The sequence below is a fragment of the Lissotriton helveticus genome, chromosome 8 (assembly GCF_964261635.1).
Source record: "Lissotriton helveticus chromosome 8, aLisHel1.1, whole genome shotgun sequence".
Lineage (NCBI taxonomy): Eukaryota > Metazoa > Chordata > Amphibia > Caudata > Salamandridae > Lissotriton > Lissotriton helveticus.
In genome coordinates this window covers 1,197,354,179-1,197,378,600 of record NC_136069.1, presented here as the reverse complement: position 1 = coordinate 1,197,378,600, position 24,422 = coordinate 1,197,354,179, and the positions used below count along the sequence as shown (strand labels likewise).

At 44.9% G+C, this 24,422-nt stretch overlaps 1 protein-coding gene across 2 annotated transcripts in view; it reads right to left on the bottom strand.

Moving 5' to 3' along the window:
- Positions 1-14,502: 14,502 nt before the first annotated feature.
- The window catches only part of LOC144771924 (lysozyme g-like), a 33,649-nt gene continuing 23,729 nt past the window's right edge, over positions 14,503-24,422 (bottom strand). For both annotated transcript variants that reach the window (XM_078656161.1, XM_078656159.1), the window contains exons 4-6: positions 22,075-22,271; positions 21,812-21,950; positions 14,503-14,810 (exon numbers count right to left, since the gene is read on the bottom strand). In XM_078656161.1, coding sequence (XP_078512287.1) covers positions 14,680-14,810; positions 21,812-21,950; positions 22,075-22,271 — 467 coding nt within the window. In that variant the 3' untranslated portion in view covers positions 14,503-14,679. The remainder of the gene's footprint in view (positions 14,811-21,811; positions 21,951-22,074; positions 22,272-24,422) is intronic.

Sequence of the window (24,422 nt, the reverse complement as noted above, 5' to 3'; positions counted from 1 at the left end):
GTCTGTTTCCTCCTGAAGTTTCTATTTTGTGGGCGAGATATTTAGGTGTGTTGTGATGAATCGCTTTATGGGTGATACATGCCATTTTCAGCTGTACTCTAGCTTCGTAAAAGCTTTCAAGTGAGGGGAGATATGGTCAAATTTCCTCGAACCTGTAATAAGCCTTGCCGCTGCATTGAGGCAAGCTTTTAGAGGTGCTGTGGAAATTTTTGGTAGTCCATATTCAATCCTAGAAATAACCAGTGATTGCACAGCTAGTTTTAAGTCGGTCTCCGTTAAAAAAGATTTCATTTTTCTCAAATAGTTCAAATGAAAACAGGCGTTTTTTGCCATTATTTTAATGCAGGTTTTCATATCAAGGTTCTCATCCAGTGTGATTCCGAGTGATTTAGCAGAATCAACTAGAGTAGGGATGCAATTTAACGCAGTGATCATTTTGGACCATTCCTTCACTATGGATTGATTCTTTTGTGGTGTGATAAGTAAGAATTCTGTTTTATTTGCGTTTAGCTTGAGATGATTGTTAGTTAGCCATTTTAGCGATATTTTGAGGGCCTCATTCATTGTGGTTATGTCTTCCAGGCTTGAAATCTTGTTGTAAAGTTGCGTGTCGTCCGCATACATGGGGTAAGATATTTTTGATTTCTGCAGAATTTCTGTAAGAGGTTTGATGTATAAGTTAAACAATGATGGAGATAAAGTGGATCCTTGAGGTACTCCGATTGTGTTTGGGCATGAAGGAGAAAGTGATTGGTTTACTAGGAATCTCTGAGTTCTGTTCTGTAAAAATGATTTGAACCATTTCAGTACAGTGCCAGACATTCCCATCCTGTCGTGAAGTCTGTTCAGTAATTTTTCGTGGTTCACTGTGTCAAATGCTGATGACAGGTCTAGGAGGATGAGTAGACAAGATTGATTGTGATCTAGTGCTTGAAGTGCATCATCGACCATGTGTAGGATTGCTGTTTCCGTGCTGTGATCTGCTCTGAATCCCGATTGACAGTCATCTAACAATGAGAAGTTGTCGATATGCCTGCTCAGCTGATTCTGCACACATTTCTCTATCAGTTTGGCAAGAAAAGGGATGTTGGTCACTTGTCGATAGTTATTTGGATCTGCTGGGTCCACTGTGGGTTTTTTGATGATCGGTACTACTTGTCCTGTCTTCAAGCTTTCTGGGAGGACCCCCTGGGAGAGTGAGGCGTTTATAATTTCAGTCCATATTGGAATCAAAGTATGGCTGATTTCTTTTAGGCATTTTGGTGGTAGTGGGTCGTTATAATGGTTGTTGGGTTTCGTGATCACTAGCGTTTTAGCAATCTCATTCTGGTCCAATAATTCGAAAGTTTCCCAGTGTGCTTTGTTTTTAGTCGTCTTGTCCGCATAATTCGGGGGCAGATTGTGATGGTGGTGTATTGTCGTCAATGTTATCTGCAGCGATCCTAAGTTCTTCTTCCAGCTTATTGGCTTTGTTAGTGAAAAAGGTAGAGAATTCTTCGCAACTTATTTGCGTTTTAGTGACCTCTTGGACAGATTTTGCCATCTTGTTGGATTGTTGTTTTATGATTTCAAACAATTTCCGTGGTCTGTTTTTGGCGTTATCCAATTATGTTCTGATAAATTCCTTTTTTGAGTGGATGATCTTCTTGTTATATTCATTTCTGATTTTTGTGAGTGATTTCAGTTCAGGGGAAGATGGGTGTTGTCTCCATTTTCTTTCTGCCCGTCTCAAATTACGCCTTTCTTCATTCAATATTCCATTAAAGCATGGGTTTTTAATCTTTTCCGTAACTCTTTTCAATTTGAGTGGTATGGTGGCATTGACTATTTCCGTTACTGAGGTAGTGTAATGGTTCGTTAGATCATTCACATTATTCATGTTGGCAGGTGGGTTTAAGTCTCTCTTGCAGCTTTCAATTAGAAGATCCATATTTGAGTCTCTGGTATCTCGGATCCATCTTTTCATTTTGTTAGTTTGAATGGTTTTTATCTTCTCCCGTGATGGTATTAGGAAGGTTATGGCGTGGTGATCTGACCAGTCGCAAGGTTCTATGGAGAGGTTTGAGATGTCATTATTCTTCAAGATGATCCAGTCCAATGTTGCTCCTTTCGAGTGTGTTGGTTGAAGACATGCTTGGGATAGTTTTAGTTCAATTAAAAAGTCTTTAAAGGCGTTGACCTGTTTGTCGTTGTTGTTGTTCCAGTGTAGATTGAAATCACCTAAAAATATCTTATTAATGTCGGTGTTGGCGTTAGCAGTGATGATCTCCATCAGTTGGTCAATGAAGTTCAAATTGTTTCCTGGTGGGTGATATAGGGCATGTAAGTTGCAAATCTGTTTGTTTGGCGATCTTATATTGAGCCCTAGGTATTCGCATGATTCGAGGGGGTCGGATTGAAATTGGCCAACTTTTAAGTTCGATCTGTGGATACAGGCAATACCGCCCCCTGTCTTTTTCTATCTGTCCAGTCTCATTATGTTATAGTGCGGTGGCACCAGAAGGTCCAAGACTGGGGACGATGATTCAGATAACCATGTTTCGGTAAGGATTGTTATGTCTATTTCCTGATTGATGATGATGTCAGCTATGTCAGAAGCATGCTTCGCTGCAGATCGACAGTTGAGCAGTAGACATTTTAAATATTTCTCCGTTCTGGTTGTGATCATGTTTAACGGATCAGTGGTTAGTTGGATTTGTTGTAAGTTGTTGAGATTTAGTTTCCTCTCATTCCTCGTGGATGTTCTGTAGGCGCCTATCGGTACACTTTTGATTTCCTGTGCCTTCATGAGGTCTGATGTTTCATATTCCCGGAGTAGTGATAGTATGTCTTCTTCAGTTAAATAATTTTAATTCCTATCCGGTCTGTTTTGTCTGTTTGACAATGGCATTGATCTCTTATTGTTTATATCTGTGCTTGTGTTTACTAGCTCTCTGATGTGTTCTACTACATTGTGAGTATTTTCTGTGATATCACATAGTTTTTCTATCCCTTTCAGGGTGTTTTGTATTTCCTGTGATAGGTTGCTGATTTGTGTTTGGATCTCGAAGATTTTTCTCATGATTTCGATCTTCACATTTTTTGTTCCCGAATTTCCGTTCTGAGCCATGTATCATTGACTTCTTGATACTTTCCTTTGGTCGATTTTCACCTCTGTCATTGATTGTGGAGTTAGCCGCTCTATCAAAGCTTGGAGAACCACTGCTGTTGTTGTTATTATTTGTGTTTCGCGTTCTCTCTGCTTCATTCCTGACTAACGTATTTTCTGTTCCGCATATGGCTCCTGGTTGAGTGACTTGTTCCTGTGGGTCTCTAGATGGAGTGTTGTTTTGTTCAGGTTCCTGTCGGTCTCTGGTTGGGGTAATACTTATAGGGTTGGTGTCGGATGAGACTAGGTTGTCTGTTGGCGTATTCTGGAGTTGTAAAGGCCTAGTATCTCTTATTTGCGTAACTTGTTCAGGTTCCTGTCGGTCTCTGGTTGGGGTAACACTTATACGGTTAGTGTCGGATGAGACTAGGTCGTCTGTTGACGGATTCTGGAGTTGTAACAGCCTAGTGTCTCTTATTTGCGTAACTTGATCCGGTTCCTGGTGGTCTCTAATTGTTGTGCTACTTATAGTGGGGTTGTTAGGTGGGACAAGGTTGTCTTCTATATGAATCTGGTGTAGTAGTGGGTTTGTGTTCTCCACATTTCTTTTTAAGGATGAGAAGATGTTGTCGAATTTTTCCAGTTCTTCGTTAGAGGCTTGGATCAACACTATTCCATTCTTGAAGATAGTTATGCAAATGTCCGCTCTAAGGTTAGGTGATGCTCTGGTCATAAATTTTGTGCCATGCGGGATGTTGGTTGTGGATTTAATATATAGCATGTTTGTAAAGGCCTTGCGCCATTTCGCCCTTCTTCTGGTGAAGAATATCATATCTTTCATGATGATTCCTTTATCCATGCAAAAGGAAGTGTCAGAGATCAATGTGTCAGGGTTTTTCCTCATGAGGTTATGCTTAAATTTTTGAGCTGCATTTTTAGAGAGATAGGTAGGGTATTTTATGATATAGGCGTTCCTACTTATTCGTTCCAGGTAGTTGTCCTCCATTTTGTGATGTGTGTTAGCGTACTAAAAATTAGTTGTCTTTTTCCTGGTGGTATGAGTATTCTCTTAGCATAAATTACTGAATAATAATTATAATTATACCTGGTAGTATAATAATAATAATATTCTCTTTAGTATAAGTAATTAAATAGTAGAATCTGATTTTAGATTCCTCTTCCAGGTAGTTTTTTTCAAGATTCCTCTGGTAAATACCCTCTCCAATACAAGTGATTATATAATAATTACTATTTTCTTATGATGTTTGAGTGGACTTTCCAAGATGTCTGCCGTTTTCGTTATCTTTCTTTAGGCTGATGTCTTTCTCTCTTTCTACAATTTATATTTGTCCTCTTTCCCTTGTCATAGTCTGTTTAAGTCCTAGATTTGGCTCCTTTCTCCATGTTTATTGATTCATCAGTCCTCTTTCAATTGCTCCTCTATCATGCCGCCATTTTTGGAGTACTATTTCTGAAGCATTTTATGAACAGTTGGTCATAATAGGCATCAAGAGCTACCTTCCCTTTTTGCAAATAGAATTGTCCTATGCGGCCGTCATTTTAAGGTCAGGCGCGCCGCTTCGTAGTTTCCCCTTCATTTTACTTTCCGGGCTTTATTACTCGTTTCTGTATTCAGACACAGCTTTCGCTAGGGAGCGCAGGGTCCATCCATTCCTTTAAACGTGCCTCAAGTCCAGCGCCGCCCCGCCTCCGCTCCCGTCCCTCACCTCGGCTCAATGCAGCGTAGCTGCGCTGGTCGGGGATCTTTGTTTCCTCGCTCCGCTGCTTGGCGACGTGGCATATCACTCCGGTTTGTACTCGGGCTCCGATCGGTCGGGCTCAGTATCTCACCCAAAGTTCCTGGGGGCCAGGGCAGCGCAGAGGATATCGTGGGGCAGTGGCAGTGCCTCCATGGGGGGCACCGAGCAGCCTGGGGCAAAGCGGCAAGCTAACAACCGGTGTCCCGCGTCATCCGATGCCTCCGACGTGGCGATCCCCGGTGCAAGAACGGATCTGGAGAATCACCAGGCCATGTCCTCGAGTGCCCTCTGATGCCTACGATGGGATAGGCTCGGTGCACGCCTCAATCATCCGAACAGCGAGTCTGGCGAGGAGAAGTCGCGCTGGACTGGAGTCAATCCTCTCAGGGTAAGCCGAAATTAACTTCTTTTAGCTCCAGGATGTTCCGATGTTAGTTGTGTGGCCGGAGGGTGGACGGCAGGGTTTATTCAGGGATTTCAACTGCTTATGTTATCCCGAACCCCGGAGCTCTCACCAAGAGCTCCTACAGCGCAGCCATCTTGTAAAAGGTGGAAGGCCTCTGAACACCTCTCTGCAACGCAGCTCTCTGGCGCATACTGGGGGTACCTGGTGGGCTAGTTGCCCCCCAGGGACCCTCAGGATTGAAGATTAATTAATCTCCCAACCTAAAACGGCCACAGGGCGTGTTTACACAGTGGTGAAGGGAGGGGATGGGGCCTGAGGTGACACTCTCTTTATGTGGGCATCCCGGCATATCAAACACAGCGCCTGCAACTCATTCAAAACCAGGCGGCCAGATTAATTTTGCACCTTCCTACCCACCAGCATGTAAAACCCTCTTTGAAGAAATTGCATTGGCTCCCTGTGAGCCAGCGTGGTGCCTTTAAGCTTGACTGTATTACATATAAGGCGCTGTCTGATGCCCGCCCAAAGTTCATTTACAACAGGCTCAAGAAATATACTCCCCTCCGCACTCTTCGATCCGCTGGCCAATCCCTATTGACCATTCCCAGGTCCAGGCGCATAAAACACGGAGGCCTTCGTTTCTCGACACTTGCCCGCGAATTCTGGAACTCTATTCCCCTTTCAATACGCACTACCGGCACCTTTTCCCAGTTTACACAGCAACTAAAAACCTGGCTCTTCCAACAAGCCTACCTTAACCTGACCACTGATTCATCAGGAGCCCGTCCCCTCTAGCGCCAAGAAACCTATCCGGAGAACGATGCGCTTCACAAATACTTTTTAACATAACATAACCTAAAATGTTCAAACACACCCTGTGGTGTTTTTTAAGTTGGGGAAAAAATTCCCCTTCAATCCTGAGGGCCCCTGGGGGACAACTAGCCTATCAGGTGCTTCCAGTAAGTGCCACTGCTCTGCATTGCAAAGAAGTGGTCCAGGCCGTGCCCCTTTTTACACCTCTCTGCAACGGCGCTTACTGGAGGTACCTAGTGGGCAAGTTTGACCATAGGGACTCTCAGGATTCAAGGGGACTTAATCTCCCAACTTAAAATGGCCACAGGGCGTGTTTACACAGTGGGGAAGGGAGGGGACAGGGCCTGAGGTCAGGTGAGGTGGTCCAGGCCGTACCCCTTTTTACACCTCTCTGCAACGCAGCTCTGTGGCGCTTACTGGAGGTCCTTCTTTTATACAGAGTTTTGTCTTTGAAGTGGCGGGAAGCTTCTAGAGGCATGCTTTTGAAGTGCACAGATGCTGTATCTTCCCCATCCTGGCTACAGACTAACTACGGTAGGCATGCAGACCTTTGTATGTGACAGGACAGAGCCTATTCTGGTGTAAGTGGGGCTGGGCCCAGCTACTCCCTCCCATTCTTCCAGTAATGGCTCATCCAGTCACACCTAAGTTTTCATTGCGTGTGGCTCTCTAGTAAGAATATACAAAGCCCCAGTGCCAACTACACCCAGTCATGTGTTATTGAGGTATTGTAATTTAAAATACGACTTCACCATAAGTTAGTATTTTAAATTAGAATTCCAGAGACATCAAACATGACCCAGTTATATTTTCCCATTTGGAAATGACACTTATAAAAGGTAATAAGGCACCTCCAATGTGATCTTACGGGAGTGAAAGGTCTTGCAGTAGGAAATAACAAATTTAGGAGTTTTTCGCTACCAGGACATGTTAAACTTAAAAGTACATGTCTGACTTTTTAAATACACTGCACTCTTCCCTAGGGGCTGACTAGGGCCTATGCTAGGGGTGACTTGTATGTATTAAAAAGGAAGGCTTAGACCCAGCAAAAGGTTCAGGTTATCAGGTTGACTTGGCAGATTAAAACTGCACACACAACAGTGCTTAATTTGAGCTCGTTGTTTCCGGTGCTCAGCACCAGCAATTAATTGCTGACACCGACACCTAATTGTCGGACCTGCACTTATGACAGGCGCCACATGGTGAAGCTGTTTGTGTAATTTAAAGATAAGCAGAAAAACAGTTGCTTGTTAACTCAATATGCATTCAAAACAACTAATACCTGCCACCCAATCAATTCTTAAAGCTATGGCAGCCTCGAACATTCTGAATTGTCACACATGTAGCAGTGTGATGGTTAGTAGTTGAGTACGTTCATTGGCAATGTCTGGTGCAACCTGCGTTGGCCTCCTGAAGAGGGCCCCAACACTTATTTGTATACAAATTAAGCACTGACACACAGGCTCTGCAATGGCAGGCCTGAGCCATGTTTAAAGGGCTACTTACGTGGGTGGCACAGTCAGTACTGCAGGCCTACTGGTAGCATTTAATTTACACGCCTGGGGCACATGTACTGCACTTTAGTAGGTACTTATAAGTACATTAAATATGCCAATTGGGGATGAACCATTGTAAAAATATTTTAGGGAAGAGTGCAATCATTTTAGCACTGGTTAGCAGTGCGAAACTGCACAGACTCCTAAGGCCAGCAAAAACAAAAATTCTGAAGGCAAAAAAGTCGGAGGGAAACCATTCCAAGGATGCCAGGAATAACACAGGTGTTTACAACATTAGTGTGGTGGGCCTACCTGTGCAGGATCGAGGGATCATCCACGATCTCATTCATAGCAGACAGGCTGCAGGTAATGGTGGCCCTGGAGGGCTTGCCCAAATACTATGCCCAGGAGCGAGTCCAAAGAGTGCTGGAGTGCCTCCCCTCACCTGGAGTGCCCCTGCATCCAGTGGGGGTCACAACGTTTGCCTTACAGAGACTGCGACTTTCTGCCGTGACACGATGTAACCATGGTCCCTACAAAGGGTAAAATGCTTGAGTCTAGATTTTCCCTTATTTTACAGCCTCAGTTCAGAAGCAGTGAGTTTCCTTATTGAAAAAAAAGTGTCTACTGGAAATGGAAGTTCCCCGTATGCACTGCTGTTCCTGGCTAAGTCGTGGTCCTCCTTGATGGGAAGTTAATCTGCTTATTCATACCTGAGAAGGCATGGCAATGGCTCAATGACAATGACTCGAATGGCCACTGCCACCCAGACCCTGCCCCATCGGAATGCCGTAAACACAGGAAACCTCACCCACATCGAGGAAGTGGGGCTCAGCCCATGCAACAACAGGCCCATGTCGGCTGTGATGAGGTGGTGGCGGCAGCAGCCACAATTATACCGCCCGAAGGCAGTCCCAGGGAGACGACTGGCTCCAAAGCAAACTCTGATTCCATCCCTGGAAGCAGCACTGACTTGGATGCTATTGCGCCCCTGCCTGTGGGGAACCCTGGCCGGGCTGATGGACTTATAAGACTGTAACTTCACCATTTTCACTTCTGTTCTTCCAGGTATGGACTCATTTTTATACGCGCCCTGGCGCCCAAGTGATTGACAATTGGACCGCATGTTTTCTTTTGGTTTGAGTAGGATGCTCGTCCTACGGTGCTATGATTCACTCTCACCCACTGTGGTGCCATGGGAGAGTGGCAGGGTGGCATTCCTCTCTGAGGGCACCTAGATGGTATATTCTTTGATCAGTGTGAACAATATGCGTTGATGTAATCGTCCTGGGAGGGGTCAGTTGTGGTTTGATCTTGAAGGTTCTTCTTTGTCCCTGCTGAGAGTTTCCTTAAAGTATTGCATTGAGGGGGCGAAGACATTGGGCAGGAACCAGAGCCCGTGACTGGATGCAAAGAGACAGGACCACGACTAGTGCCGATCGACAGTCCAACTCGTTACCTGGAATGTGAGGGGCCTAAAAAGTTGCAGAGTGCAGGCCTACATAAAAGGGAGCAAAGTACAGGTTGCTTTTCTACAAGAACTGTCCTAACTAACTTAGAGGAGCTTGTACTACAAACAACAATGACAGGGTCTCACCTACTACACAACTTTCTCGTCTATCTCCCCTGGATGCGCTTATTTGGATACTGCCAAGGGTACCCTTTCTCCCACAGATGGAGAGGATCGATCCAGAGGGAAGATATATAGTACTAGGGGGTAAATTAGAGGAGAAGAATGTTGCATTGATACATCTCTATGCCCCAAATATAGACCAAACGGTCCACAAACATCTACACTCTTCTGCACTACCCTCTGGTCAAACTTCTATGACATTGTGGACATGAGGCTGGACAGAACCCACCCATCTCTGTCCTCCTCTCTGAGTCACTGCATGGCAAACATTTTCTGAGGTTGGATGCAAGAGTGGAGTCTGGTTGACACCTGTTGACACATGAAGGGAGGACAACCCACTTTTCTGGGAATACTCAAATCACTCTGGCTTACATGACACCCATGTCTGGTGGCTTAGTGGACAAATGCATCCACTGTAGGGGCCTGTGCGTTCTGGTCACATGTTAAAATTCCAGCAGGGCCACTCAGCCTGTCAACCTTCTGAGGTCGATAAAAATGAGTACCATTGTGTTGGGAAACAATAAACATCAGTTATTCAGCACCAAGATACCCTTGGGTGAACGTCTTCTTTACAAATATACGTGTTATGTTATGTTACATTTTTGTAAGCCTAGGCACATTACTATGCAATGAGGTTCCGTGACATAGGGCAACCCACTCAGAATATCTTGCTATGACTCTCTCACAACCACTTTCTGTTGACCCTTTGCCAGGACTCTCCAGACTGCTGATCCAAACTGTGGGCCTCATTTATGAGGCTGTGCGTCACTTTTACGCCGCTGGTGCGTCACTTTTTGTGACGCACCAGCAGCGTAAAATATGTGCCTTGTTGCACCATATTTACAAAGTGACGCATCTAGGTAGATGCGTCACTTTGTAAACCCCTGCTCTACATTATACCTATGCCAGTGATAATGTATGCGGGGGGGCGTTCTGACGCAAGAAAGGGTCATAGAAATGACGCAGTGCAATCTATAAGATTTCACTGCGCCACTTCTAGGACACAAATGCGTAAATTTCTTACGCCTGCCTCACAGCAGGCGTAAGACTGACGCAGGCCCTTTCACATGGGGTTTACCCCATGTGAAAGGATACATTGCTGGATTTGCGTCACGTTTGTGACACACTCCAGCAATGCGTCACTTTTGCACCATACAGATACGTCAGAAATACTGACGTATCTGTAACTCCTTGCGCAATGATGCGTCATACCGCAAATATGATGCATCTTTGGTGTCGCAAGGAGGGCGCAGTGAAAAGTGACGCATCGCTGTTTTCACGCAGCGATGCGTCCCTTTTCATAAATGAGGCCCTAGAAAACTAAGCACGGAGGCCCTGGAGGACCCAATCTTCTGGGAAACTCTGGGGCCCACTTTGCAGAACTACTTATCGAAGAATAGAGGGCACTGCGTCCTCTTTCCTGACTGGTTGGGTGGCCCTCAAAGTGGTGACTCATGCCAATGCATAGCCTCATCTATCTGAATACGTTCGGAGCTTCAGCATGAAATAATTCAGTAAGAATATCTTATTTACAAGATAGACAGGCTGGGACACTCATGACCCTGCTGCATGACAGCGGGCTATGCTCGAGAGACAGACTTTGCTGGCATTAAATGAGAGAATTAAGGGCCACGACTACTTTCTAGACATAACTAAGGCCCACTGAGAACAGGATAAAGCTTGGAGCCTACTAGCATGGCTTGCTAATTCCAATGGACACCATACACCTATACTCTCCCTGGTAGACCATACTGGCCAAAAAGTACACACACTAGCGGCCATGATTGTCACCTTCCGCGACTACTAAGCTTACTTTTACACTGCCCATCCTGGGCTCGACCCACAAGAATTGTATGCTTATGTTATAGTCGCTGAAACTAACATGCTGCACAAAGACATGGCTGGCCTGCTTGGGGTAGATATCTGGGTTCAAGAGGTGAGGGAGGCTATTGAGTCCCTGGCAAGGGGGAAAGTGCCAGGGACGGATGGGTTACTAGTCGAATTGTTATTGACCTTCTTGGACAAATTAGTGACCCAATTAACCAAACTACAAATCCGTGAGGGAAAGTGATGCCCTGCTTGTCCCACTCCTTAAACGAGGGCAATGAGTAAGATCTGGTCTCCTCCTACAGGTTACCATCAATATTAAATGTGGACTACAAGTTACTAAGCAAGATCCTAGTCACTCGACAGCTGCCTTGGGTCCTGACGCTGATGCACACGAATTGACAAGCAGCACAGTCCCTAAAATCACACAGCTTATTCATATTTTACACTCCTTAAACCAGGAGTACCCAAAGTCCACTAGCAGTCGACATAGAGTAAGAATTCGACTTCATATTTTGAGACTTTCTATACATCGCCATGTCCTGTATGGGTCTTGGCAGTGGCTTGCGAAGATAATGGTTCTTCCCCACCTGTTATATTTCTTCACTGCGATCCCCTTATGTGTGCTTCAGGCTGTCTTTCAAGAAATAGATGGGTTGCTGTTGACCCCGTTGGGTGGTGGTGGAATACATAGGGTTTAATCGACCTAGCTCAAACTCACCACTACCGAGGGCAGGTTAGCAGTCCCAGACTTTGAGCTTTATTACTTAGCCCCCAGCTTGCATGGACAATGCTATGGAGGGAGACTCCAGGGGGCACACATGGGGCCAAGACCATAGAAACCCCTAGATACGAGGCCCTGTTTCATTTGCTTCTCCATACCACGAGAAGGCAACACAATACTGGGGGCAATGGGGGGTCTACTCGATACTTCCAATCACTCCTAAGTCCAAGTGCTTCAGTGAGGAAACACTCAAAAAGTCCTGCTGTTGGCATTAACTGCCATACATCCTTTAGGAGATTGGAGTGGGTTGTGGGACTGGTCAGGTTTGATCATTAGCACATTGGGGGATCTGTTGAAAATGACACGCTCAAAGATCTCCAGGCCCTTACTGATGAGTTTGTGCCCCCCCACCATTTCTTTTCATATGGCTCCATTAGACTGGAATCTTGGCTCTGAAGAACCTCTGGCACACATGACGTTCAGATCACCTGCACGATGACAGGTAAAACCAGGGCGATTCCATTATTCTCTAGTGCATTATTGCAGCAGACCAATACTGACTTAAGAGAGCTGGGGACTCGCTGGACTGTGGACATCCTTGACCCCTGGGGTGGTTCTAGCATTTTTGGAGCCCGGGAAAGAAAGGGAATGTGTGAGGCCCTTCAAATTTGCCTACAACTTAGCACATTCAGAGGTGTTTCCATCACTATAGATGACCCTGCTCCTGAAGTTGCATTATACACACCTCACCTGAGCTACAACCCCTCCCTCACAGCCCACTACAAGCACTCCTTTTACAACTCGAAAAGGGCTGAAGGTGTGAATTTTACGTGTAGGCTGAGAGGGTTAAAACTGCTGGGGCACTTAACTATGGGACAGTGGGCGCCCTATGGTGCCTCTGTTTGCACCGCAGGGTAGGAGGCCTGATTGCAGGGTAAACCTGCAGAATGTGTCTCCTTCAACAGGAGACCATAGGAGGAGGGCCCCGTCCCCATGTCTCGCTTCGCTACACCACAGCACAGAGGCACAGGGGAGGAGGTGCCCGCCTGTGGGCACAACTACAGCGAGATGCATTGCTCTCCATTAGATGGGCAAGAGGACTAGTGTGCCATGTCCTGGCTGTGGCATAATGGTACGGGCTTTATGTTGGTGGGCTGAGTGTTTGGTCCTGTGCTGCTGCCCATGCCCAGTCGGGCAAAGACTGGGACAGCATCTTAGTCGCCACTCCACATATATCCAGAAACACCAGGCTCAAACTTATGGAATGTTACTTCCTCCATAGGACCTACCTCACCATGAAGAGAATCAATGCAATGTTCCCCGGGGCTACACGTGACATGCCCCAGATGCTCCAGAGAGGGGGCAGATGTTTTCCATATGGTTTGATGTTGCCCAGAGAGCCACTCATACTGTGACTCTATGACACAATGCACTCCCATAGCCAATTCTGAAAAGGCCAATCTATTGCTTGCTGGGAATTTTTCTCAGACCCCGGACAAAGATAATAGCGATTAAAATCATAGACCTGGCATTGCTCATGGCATGACGGCAACTAGCGATGGGTTTAAAAGCCCTCTGGAACCTAGCAGTTGTAGTGTGACTGCCTGAAGGTCGGGGCCGGACTGGCCGTAGCGGGCATTGGGCATTTTCTCCAGAGGCAGGAAGGGTAAGGGGCGGTTTTGCAGCAGTGGGGGCTTTTTAGTTACTGGTTACTTATTACAGTAGCAAAAGCAGCAGTGCTTCACACTTGTACACTTGCACCCTTCGCCACACCCTGTGTGGGTGGCTGGTCCCACAAAAACGCGAGGGCTGCTTTGGGTTCCGAGTCCGGCCCTGCCCAAGATAGATGATTCAGGATTCACATTTTGCCCCCAAGAATGAGGAGGGAGACTCCGATTGATTTTGCTACCTTACCACTGACTCAACTTTCTTTGCATACTTACTTATCCCCCTCCTTCCTGAGTATTGTGCATCCTCCCACACCTCTTTGCGCTCTCATTCTCAATGCAGCAGCAAGGATTCCACCCCGGACATCTGTTCCATTGGGCTCCTATATCCCATTCACCCCAGCAAGTTGATTATTTTAACTGGGTTTTCTTTTTGCTGTTCTTTATTGATCTCTTTTGTTGCTTTTCTTGCACCAGTGAGTAAACCCCATACACTGAACCACCTCTGTATGGTATGTATCTGTTGAACCCTACTCTATTTTGCCAATGCACATCAGTTTCCACACACCCTTTCTGGATCACCAAAAATGACCTAAAATTATTTTAATATGTTTACTGCATTTGCTGTGTACGTAGAGTTTCTTACTGTAAACATGACTGCCACAAAGAACGAGTTATAAGTCGAGGAAAGATGAACACATGATGCAAAACTTTCAGAAACCTCAAGGAAACCATTCCAGCAGTGACTTCTAGGTAGATTCGCATCATTTTTGATTTTTTTTTTAATGTATTTTTTGCTGCAGTTCAACAGCTGCTAATAGTTTGCAATTCTCCCCTTGCAAGTAATTGGGTGGAGGGAACATCTGCAAGACCATGGATTTTTCTGAATCTCCGCCTAGGAGCAGACTGTGCTGGTCAAAAGGCCTTATGAGAAGGAAACACTGAGGTTAAGTTTCAAGCGATACCTCCCTGCATTTCCCCGGATGTTAACTTTTCCTTTAGCATTCCTTTTACAATACCTTTTCGACTCTCCAGACACAAACAGAGAAAGCATTCTTTCTTTCTTGTTCACAACACGAGTAATGAAGTTAGATTACGGTACTTATTTATTGAGTGTGTTCATTTGTAAAGATTACATTATGTGGGGTGATTGGCATCACAATTTTGGCTTTTAAAACCAATTCTGAAAATCATATTTGTTAACAATTTTTCACGTGAAACAGATTTATGTTCTGACATTTTGCAAATGAAATTGATCCACGTTTTTAATATCCTTTTCCACTATAATAGTGGGCTCGAGCAACAACATCGCTCGCATAATCTTTTCCAGTGGTGTAGCTGTCCACGTTTAGGTTCCTGACATTTCCAGGGCCAGCATTATATGCAGCAATTCCACCTAAAATTTTAAAAACATGAGAAAACAGGTAAGTGAGCACAAAACATTTTCTGGGAATTTCTTAATATGTAGACCGAACCATTATAAAACATGAACAACACACAAGTGTAGAGTCTTTTATTTCTTACAAGCTGATAGGTTGTTGGTGGAGAGATACTTTTGTTCTATACACTGTTGAGGTATGTTTGTCCCACTACAACTTAAAACAAGCATTGGCATAGCCAATAGGTCTCGCCTTTGGGACCTTATAAGTGTTTAGCCATGCAACAGTTGATGTTGTTGCACCAAGGATATTGTGCTGAATAACTAAACACTTATAAGGGGGGAACATCCTTTACAACGCAACTTTTACAATGCACTACCATTACGACGCAACTTTTACAACGCAAGTATTACAACGCATTGCGCTGGGGGGCGCTCTAGGATAGGGAATAGTTTAATTTACTATCCAACACCTTCCCTACTATCCACGGGGACTGGAGTTGGAATAGTAAATTAAACTATTCACTATCCAGCGCCCCCCAACGCAAGTCGTTGTAATGACTTGCGTTGTAAAACCTGCGTTGTAAAGGCATGCGTGGTAAAAGCATGCGTTGAAACGTCATACATCCCTTATAAGGTCCCAAAAGCGAGACCTATTGGCTATACCAATGTTTGTTTTATTAATACCGTGTGTACATCCGCGAGGACCTGCATGCAAAATATAATTTGCGGATAGATGGGGGATGAAGCCTTGCTTGAACCATTCATGGTGTGTGAAAATGAGTTAGGATACTTTAAAATCTATCTGTTGAGTAATAGTGGTTGGGAGTAAAGTAGATGAGCTAGTTTAGAACACAAATTGAAAATGCGGCAAATGAGTTACTTTCACCAAGTCCAAAGTACCACAGAATGTGTCAGACAGGTACAGATGCGAAATGTACCTTCGTCGTATGCAGTCCTCTGCCTTCAAGCCGCATTATCTCTGCGTGGAGCTACGACTTGCTTGTATACTGTGCTTCTTCCATGTACTCGAATTGACATGCAATATTCAGAGCAGAATATGCATGGCAGCGGTCTAACCCTCTGCATTTGGGTGCCAAGCAGCAGCCTATCTTCCGTGAGGAAATAGTGGTCCACAGATGGCTGGGATGTAGTTGTAGCCCTAGTATAGAATCCCCACCGCATTGCCTTTGAAGTGGTTGGGCTGTGCATGTGGGAATGCAGGGTTCGAGTTGTGCTCTGGTACTTTGCTGCATGCAGTCAAAGCGGCTTGACTTTGATAATAAATATATATATAACATAAATACTCACCCTGCTTTGCCTGGGGCTATAAAGTTCGGTTTTTATCCCAGGTTAAGATGCCCAACCATGCACTCATCCACACCCTCATGCCACCTTGGGAAACTTCTTTTAGGGAACAACTTGGAGATATTAAACTTGCTTACCTTGGAATCAATCGTCAGACCTGATATTCCAAGCTACCAGTACCCAGGGAGGGACAAATATGCCCCAGATCATGCCATTTGATCGTTTGAGGAAGTCTTAACTCTCCTCACTGCGTCAATGGACAATTTATTCACCAGACATAATTCCTGATACTGCATTTATATTCGGACTCTGATCTGGCTGGACATTTTTTTTACAGAAAGGTTTGTGCATTTAAGTTTTCTTTGAAAATATCATCACAAGAATCCCATTAGGCTGCTCTCCTTTCCGTAGCTGTTAGTTTAATCCATGTAGTGTGTGCATTCATGTTTCTTCCTGTGAGCACATCTCACACAAATGTACACCAAACCAGTAGTTCACAATCAGCAGATAGAATGGTATTATTAAAAGGAAGTATAGCGTCTCTACGATTGAGTGGAGCTCAGCGGGCTAATGCCTCTGCAGCCAAGGTCAGCGTAACATACTTTTTACTAGTTCGAATCCAGCAGTGAAACCTAAGCCTTTCACACTGTTGATAAAATGAGGAACATTAACTTGAGTGATGATAATAGTTGTATTTACAGAGTTTCTGTATGCATGGATTGGAACACCGTGTAAAATATAACATACATATTACAGTTAATAATACTGCCCTTGCAACAGTATTGATGAGAGATCGAGGGTGAAAATGTTCATTAACTTTTGGGATATTCTTCTTTGTATAATGTTTATTTATGTTAAACGTTTACAACTGAGACTTTTGCTCAGCCCTTCAAATACCGTAAGTCTTCTGTACCTACGTTTTGTGCATACAGCTCAGTGCAGCATCAGGGGTGCATCCTAGAACTTCTGCTAACTTAGCATCTACGTGCAAAGCAGTTTGTGGAAAGGCTAATGCCACAGTGGAGTAATTTACAAGTTTATAACAAGCGCGGCCACGCTAATTGCACACACATGGCCCCTGCGCGCCTCTGCTCGCTCCTGCAAGGTGGATGCCAGCACAAGCACGAGTGCTTGAAAAGGGCAGACCAATTCCAAAAGGTCATCTCCTAGAGCAGCGCATGCGCACTGCCTAGGTGAGACCTAAGGAAAAACGTTAATCGCTTGCTCCTGATATTATCGTTTCCCCTGTGTGATTAGAAAGGATTTACAACTTCTTCATATTAGCTTTCAGGGTGCCTGTGTGTCGGGACAGGAATTGCACTGCTGCAGGGAAGACCAGTAATCTGAATCCTAGGACAGGCACCCAGCACAGCCACTGCACCTCCTAGCTGGATTACTGTGAGAGGGTGGAGGAGCTTTCACCTTTAAAAGGTCCCAGACTGTGGTGGAAGCAGGAGGGAAGGCGGAATGGCACCAGGAAAGACTGCAGCCTGCTGATATCCTGCTAGAATTTGTGTCAACGCTCCCCAATCCTTAAAGTGCCATCCCTGTGCGAATAGGGGAGTCTGCATTGATTTTGCCTAAGCTTGTATGGGAGACACAAGAGTGGGTGGTTAATAAAATGTAATAACATTCCACATGTTGTTTCATTCAGAACTATGGACCCTCTGCCATGATGTAATTGATAGAATTTATTTCAAAGGGATATTCCTTACATAGATTGAGCTTGGTGTCCACCACCTTTGGAGAAGACATGACCAGTTACGGCCGGTTCAGGCAAGAGCGGAGGGCAGGGTAGGGAGGTTGACAAACGATGACGAGGGGAAATAAAATGTAAGAAAAAGAAATACACTTAACTTGAGCTCGCCGCGTTGCAGAGTCCACGATGTGGCAAGTGCAAGGTAGGTGGTTTTCTTCTTTTTTAATTTAATTTTCCCTCCTCCTCGTCTGTCATCTCCCCCCACCTTCTCCCAACGCTCTTACCTGCACCGTCCGTCACTGGACATGACTGCTGGAAACATATGACGGGCTCTCTGATTATGTATCACTAGAGTTCTATCCCTCTTTGGCTGGCATTGTAAGTTCCAAGAAGGTTTGGTGCCTAAAAACTAGAGAGTTAAGTAAATCTAGCAACTAATTAAGGAATCTTGTAAATTCTGGCAACTATTTACGGGTGCATTTGATAGTAATATATTCATTCATTATATCTGAGACCTCTTTAGTGACACTGTTCACCCAGACTCTCCACATGTACTAGAAATATGAAGACTTCTGTTCCAATTTCACATCTTAACTGGCTGAAGGTAATCAGGTGACTAAAACTTCCAAAGCCTTCGTGCCTGATGATTAAGTTGAGATCACCTTACCACAATTTCCAAATTGGTGGTTGTCTTGTTGAGAGTTTATTTAAAACAAAGGATGCATTGTTGAATATACATTTGCTTCATTTACTTTCTGTGTAAGGAGCTCTGATTCGTTAACTTGTCTTCTAACACCTCAATGCACACTCTTACATTTGAGAACTCCTGCCTTCAGCCTTGTTCTCACTGCAGGAGGCTTAAATGATCATTCCATTTTAAGGACACAATATTGGTCTTACTCAGATTAAAGTGTCTGGGGATTCCTTACATCTTGGGGGGATTCCTATGCAGGGTTAGATTGGTCTTTAGGGACATCTGGCAGTGCCAGAAGGACTGGTCTGACAGGTCAGTGTGTGGGCTGCTTTTTGGCTGGTAGTAGGACTGTTTATAGTTTGGTGAGTCCGTCTTACTGTTGATTTCCAGGATAAAACCATAAACATTGCCTACAGCACGCACAAATGCATGTTTTTTTCATATCCTGCAACACACCTATACAACAGGCCTTTACAAGTTCAAAACCGCCTTGATTTAAAGTTGTGGAACACTATTTAAGCTTTCAAATTCAATAACAGGGGCTGATTTTTATATTGGTGCGTGGACCTCTTTTCTGTCCCAGTCTGACACTGTTCCTAAGTCTTAGGAAGGTTTTACAGTGTTCATTGCAGTTACGAAAGATGATGCATTTGGTGTGTAGCTCTTTACTATACTTACAGAGTACATAGCAATGGACCCTATGTGCAGTCAGAGCAAAGTCAGAGGCTTGTGGTGAGTAAGAGTTAATGCATAGGGTGGTCACGTGGGAGTTAGGGGTTTCACCTTGTTGCTTTTTTACAAGCCTTAACTGTATTTTCCAGTCCAGACCAGTACAAATATCTGGAAAAGCAGTCAAATTGCTGGTATTTTTTGTTTACTGAAACATAAACCTAAAATAGCAATCACGTACAAAGAAAAGCAATTAAAAAGTACCCGAGGGTTCTCTAAATCATCCCAGAATGATGATTGGAGCGAATAGAAAGATAATTTCCCTGTTACTGAAGAATCCTATTTAAATACAACAAGATGATGAGGCTGGCTGATGAGGGGTGATAGCCTGAAACCAGTCCCAGGATGCTTGTTTCCATTCCAGGGAGGACTTGGCAGTTCGGACTGGACTGTTCCCAAGGGGATCAGGGTCAAGGCTGATTTGCATACGACTGGGTCCAAACTGGAATGATGTGGCTAGCAAAATATTGATGGATTAAACTCAGATCTGCGACTCAGATGAGTGCTTGAAAAGTTTCAACACTCCATCCATCATTTTATTTTGTGGTGTTGCTATGTGCACCCTAAGTGGCTAAGGGTATGCCCAGATGTGGGTCTCTTGCTAGCTGTACCCCTGGATTCAAGCTAGCCTGGCTGATTAGGGGTGATACCCTGGAACCGGTCCCAAGATGCTTCTTTCCAGTCCAGGGAGGACCTGCCTGGGCCGTGCGGGCTGGATTTTTCCCATGGGAAGAAGGGTCAAAACTGATTTGCATATGGCTTGAGTCCAAACTGGGGTGGTGTGGTGAGCAAAATAGCAATGGATTAAACACAGATCTGTGACTGGAGTTGAGATTTGAAAAGTTTCAACACTTAGTCCACCATTTTATTTTGTGATGTTACTAAAGAATCCTGACCATTTTACAGGAATTATTTTTCACTTACCAGATCTTGGCTATTCCAGAATGGCTAAATATAAAACACATGGCAGGTATTATGCCTAAGAACTGTGGAATCCTGCCTAGGTAAAGCAGAATTTTGAGCCTTAAATTCTGTGAGGCAATGGGGAGTTGGAGTTTGTCTGGCTGGGCAGCAGGATGTCTTCACATCACAGGGCAAGACTAGCTGCAGATGGGGACAAAATGCATTGACTGCAGACATCAGTTAAAAGGAGTCATGATGAATGTGTGAGCATGGGGAACATTTACTCTGCTCATGTGCCCCTGCAAAAAGTCACGCTAAGGAAGGCACAGTAGTGCAAAGTCTGGAAAGGGATTTAGTTCACAGCACTGAAAAGAGACCCTTTTCTTAAGGCAAATAACATTTTGCCCTGCTTCGCCCGACTTTACATCAAGGGGGTGTTAGATGGGTGGGAAGTGATCATTGCAGCACAAGCACCTATGGGCTTTGATGGTAAGCCCGATCTACTAAGGCAGCCAGGTCATGCTTTGTGTAAAAAAAATAACACATCTGTGAGGCAGGTGGAAACTTGGAGAAATGTTTTTATTTCTCCAAACATTTCACATATTGCATGTGTGAAGCACTTTACAGAGCACATCAACACATCCAATTTGTGTGAAATTATAAAAATTGTCTATGCTTAGGATTGTGCACAGGAAAGGTGTGTTTTTAGTACAAAACCTATGTTAGACATCATACCGACACCTGTTCCCCAATGGTGTAAAGGTGTGTGCATGGTGTTAAGCAACCTGTGCCAGTGCAGGGCAGGTCAGCAGCATTAGGTCATTATTAGGAAATGTGTCTCTACTGCTTTCTCATCCTTGCTCATTTACGAGGCTCTAGTTGCACGTTTGCGCCTCTGGAGCATAACTTTTTTGATGCTGCGTTGGCTCAATGTGCAGCATCATATTTACAAGGTCATGCAAAGCCACTTTGCATGCCTTGGAAATAGGTGCCCCTTTTACGCAGAATACAGAGTGAAAGGGTGCGTTCCATTGGTGTTGGTGTGAGTGTTCCCATGCAACACCCATGGAATCTGAAACATTCCCCAGGGGTCGCCTTAGGGAGCTGCAACGAAGAGAAATGTCCTTATTTCTACTTGTTTTTTCCTCTTTCTATGTGTGCTGCATTCTGCAGCACACATAGAAGGAGGACATTGACTCCATTGATTGATTTTGTGCAGAAAGGTTTCCCTTCCTGCACAAAATAGATCATCCCCGTAACTCAGGCACCCTTGCAACATGGGGCAAGGGTGCCTGCGTTGGCGCATGGCAGCCTATTTTGAGCCAGCGCAGGGGAAAAGACCAGGAATGCTCTGTATCTAATAGATACAGCGCATTCCTGCACTTTTCTTTTGATGCAGGGCAGTGCAGGAAGATTTGTTGTGGTGCTGCCCTGCTCCAAAACCTCATAAATGAGGCACCAAATGTACTTCACCCCAATCACTGCCTCAGGACCTGGAAAATGATTGTGTCACAACATATAAAGGTAAAATATCTTTCATATTGGAGGGTTGGTGTGGAGCTTATTCCTTAGAAAATACACATTTCATGAATGTTCTCACTCCTAGATGCCAGAGGTGGGTAGTGGATTTGGAGTGAGGCCGAAGGTGAGCAGTGGGGAAGCAAGTCCTCACATATTGATACAGACCTTTCAATTTCTGCTCCACCGACCACTTCGGAAACTTCTTAGATATTGCCTTGATCATGCTGACCAGAATCTCTATAGCCTGGGTAATGTGTTCTTGACTGTTCCAAGCACCTCTGGGTTTGTGGTAGCGTTTGTCAACCTAAAATACAAAGCAACATTGGTACTATGTATCTGTATGACCAGTTCAGACACACTTTTGGCGATTAGATGCTCAACAAGGGATACATATCGGATCCCTTCTCAGTGCTCTTTTGATTTCTGACCTGCAGCAAACCAAATCCATTTCCTCCATCACCGTATCCGTTCCTGAGGGCAGAGCCAGCACGGGATTCACGAGAAGCGAGTGCAGCAATGAGAGCCGGATCCACGCACAACTTCTTGCCTACCGCCTTCATCATTGCTTTGAATTTGTTCATCTTTACCAGGTCAGTCGCTGCCATCTGTTGGGATGCACGGACCCCTGTGGTGAATAAAGTAAAATAGTAAAGATTATTGTTGGCAATTTGTTTAGATAATTGACATTTTCCTGAGGCAGAATTCGTGATCCAATGGCAGGAGCATGAAAACATGGAACAGTCAATCACCCCATGATACTGGCTGCACCAGCATTCGCTAAAACAATGACCAGCGTGTGGCTGCAGGATTCGGGATGTGCAAGGCAGTCAGGGAAGGTTACTGGGAGGTAAGTCCCCCTACCCATTTTCATTTCCATCACCTGCAGTGGCCTATGAGGCAATGTTTCGTGCCTGCTTTCTGCCAACATCAGCTCCTTTCTTTGGAAAGCTTCATACACGCTCTCTCCTACTGGCAACTCTCTCCATGGAAACTCCCACCCCTCCCCCTTCCTTCCATAAGCAGCTTACTCCTGGGTGTGTGTCCTGCCTTATCTATGCCAACATCCACCACACATAGGGGGCGGTACTTTTCCAGTCCTCTTTCTTTACACATGCTTTCCATCTCGAACATTCCAGTTGGGGGGAATCCTATTCCAACATACCTCACGTTTTCAGCTCTTCATTGAGGAAATCTCCCTGCCTGCCACATCCCACTGATAGATTCCCGACTGGTGAAATCCACCTGTCTACTCCCTAGGGTGCCCAACCGTCCGTAAATTTCACAGACTGCCCATTATTTGGACCTCTTGTCCGTTGTCCATGAGGATTTCTTCCATGCACGGATGCCTTTTGTCTGTAATTTTGGGGATGGCAGCAAGCTGTGCTGTTCCCCTGCCACAATCCCAGGCAGCTCGCACTTATCTTTTGAACACATGAGGCTGCAGCAGCCCCTTCCCGATCTCGCTCAGTCTGAGGACAGGCCCATTGTCATTCTGATTGTGGATGATTATCACATAAAGAATTACAATGGTCCAAAGGGTTAGGGAAGCACCCGCTATATCTGATTAAGTGGGGGTGTCACAAGGGGGGGTCAGATACGTTTTTCCTGGCCCTTTCTGTCTTTGATCTGTGGCTCACAGGTCAGCATAACGCAGAATAACAAATGAACACAGCAGAATAATCACCATGATGCAGCTGTGGGGAGGGGGCTAAAGGGTGCCAAAATAGCCAAAAGCGGTGACAGAGAGGGAAGTTTATGATTGTCTCAACCTAATATAAACTTATTTTGTCGTCTACTTATGTTGGTTGTCTATTTGCTTACTTATGTACTATTGCGCGACATCCTCTATGTGTCTGTAAAACATACCTTTGGTCCCGAAATTGTGTCCTGAATTTTGACCTTCAGTCCTGAATTTATGTCCTGAATTTTGACCCTTTGTTCTAAATTTTTATGCTCACTGTCCTGAATTTGAATCTATGCAAGTTGGTCACCCTACTCCTCCCTACTACCACAGCATACAGGAAGCTGAATTTACTGCCTGGCTCACTTCTATAAGCAGTTCACAGTGGGTTACTGCCTGTAGCTCAGACAGGTATGGCCACAGCTGCTGTTACCTCAGGCTTTCCTATTGGGATCGATAGCTTCAGAGGATGCAGGAGAGTTGCAGCAAAACAGAAGGTAGAGGCTGGCTGAGTTCTTTTAACCCTTTCTATTTACCATTATTCAATATCCAACATCTCACCAGTAAATAAGAGGGTACCCTGGTTTTCAAGAAGGCACAGTGTGCAGGAACTTTGACCCATTGTCCCTTCCTTACTACCTCAGCAGCCTCCTATCTGCTGTTCAGGAGCTGCTAGTGGAAGCAAAATATGGGAGCTTTTCTTCCCTGTACCAGTTGGAAGAAATAAAAAAAACAAGCAGCAAAGAGCAGGGTTCTGATCTAGCAGGCAGATGAGTGAAGCCACACTTCCCACCTCAGCATATTCACAGACTCCTTGCCATCTTCATCCTGGCCAGTGTGGAATAGTGCAGCCCAGAGATTAGGGGTGGACGTAACTCACGTAATTTGCTGTATAGAATAATTACGTAGATTTACTGCAGAATTATGCAAGATTCTGTGTGGTAGGAATAGGATTTCTGGTTGGCTAGGGCTTGCGCCAAAGCCAGGCAGAAACCACCACTCTAGTCAGGGCAAGAGAGTTACACGCTGAAGATAACCCCTGCTCTGCCCCTTGGTAGCTTGGCACAAGCAGTTAGGCTTATCCCAGAGGCAATG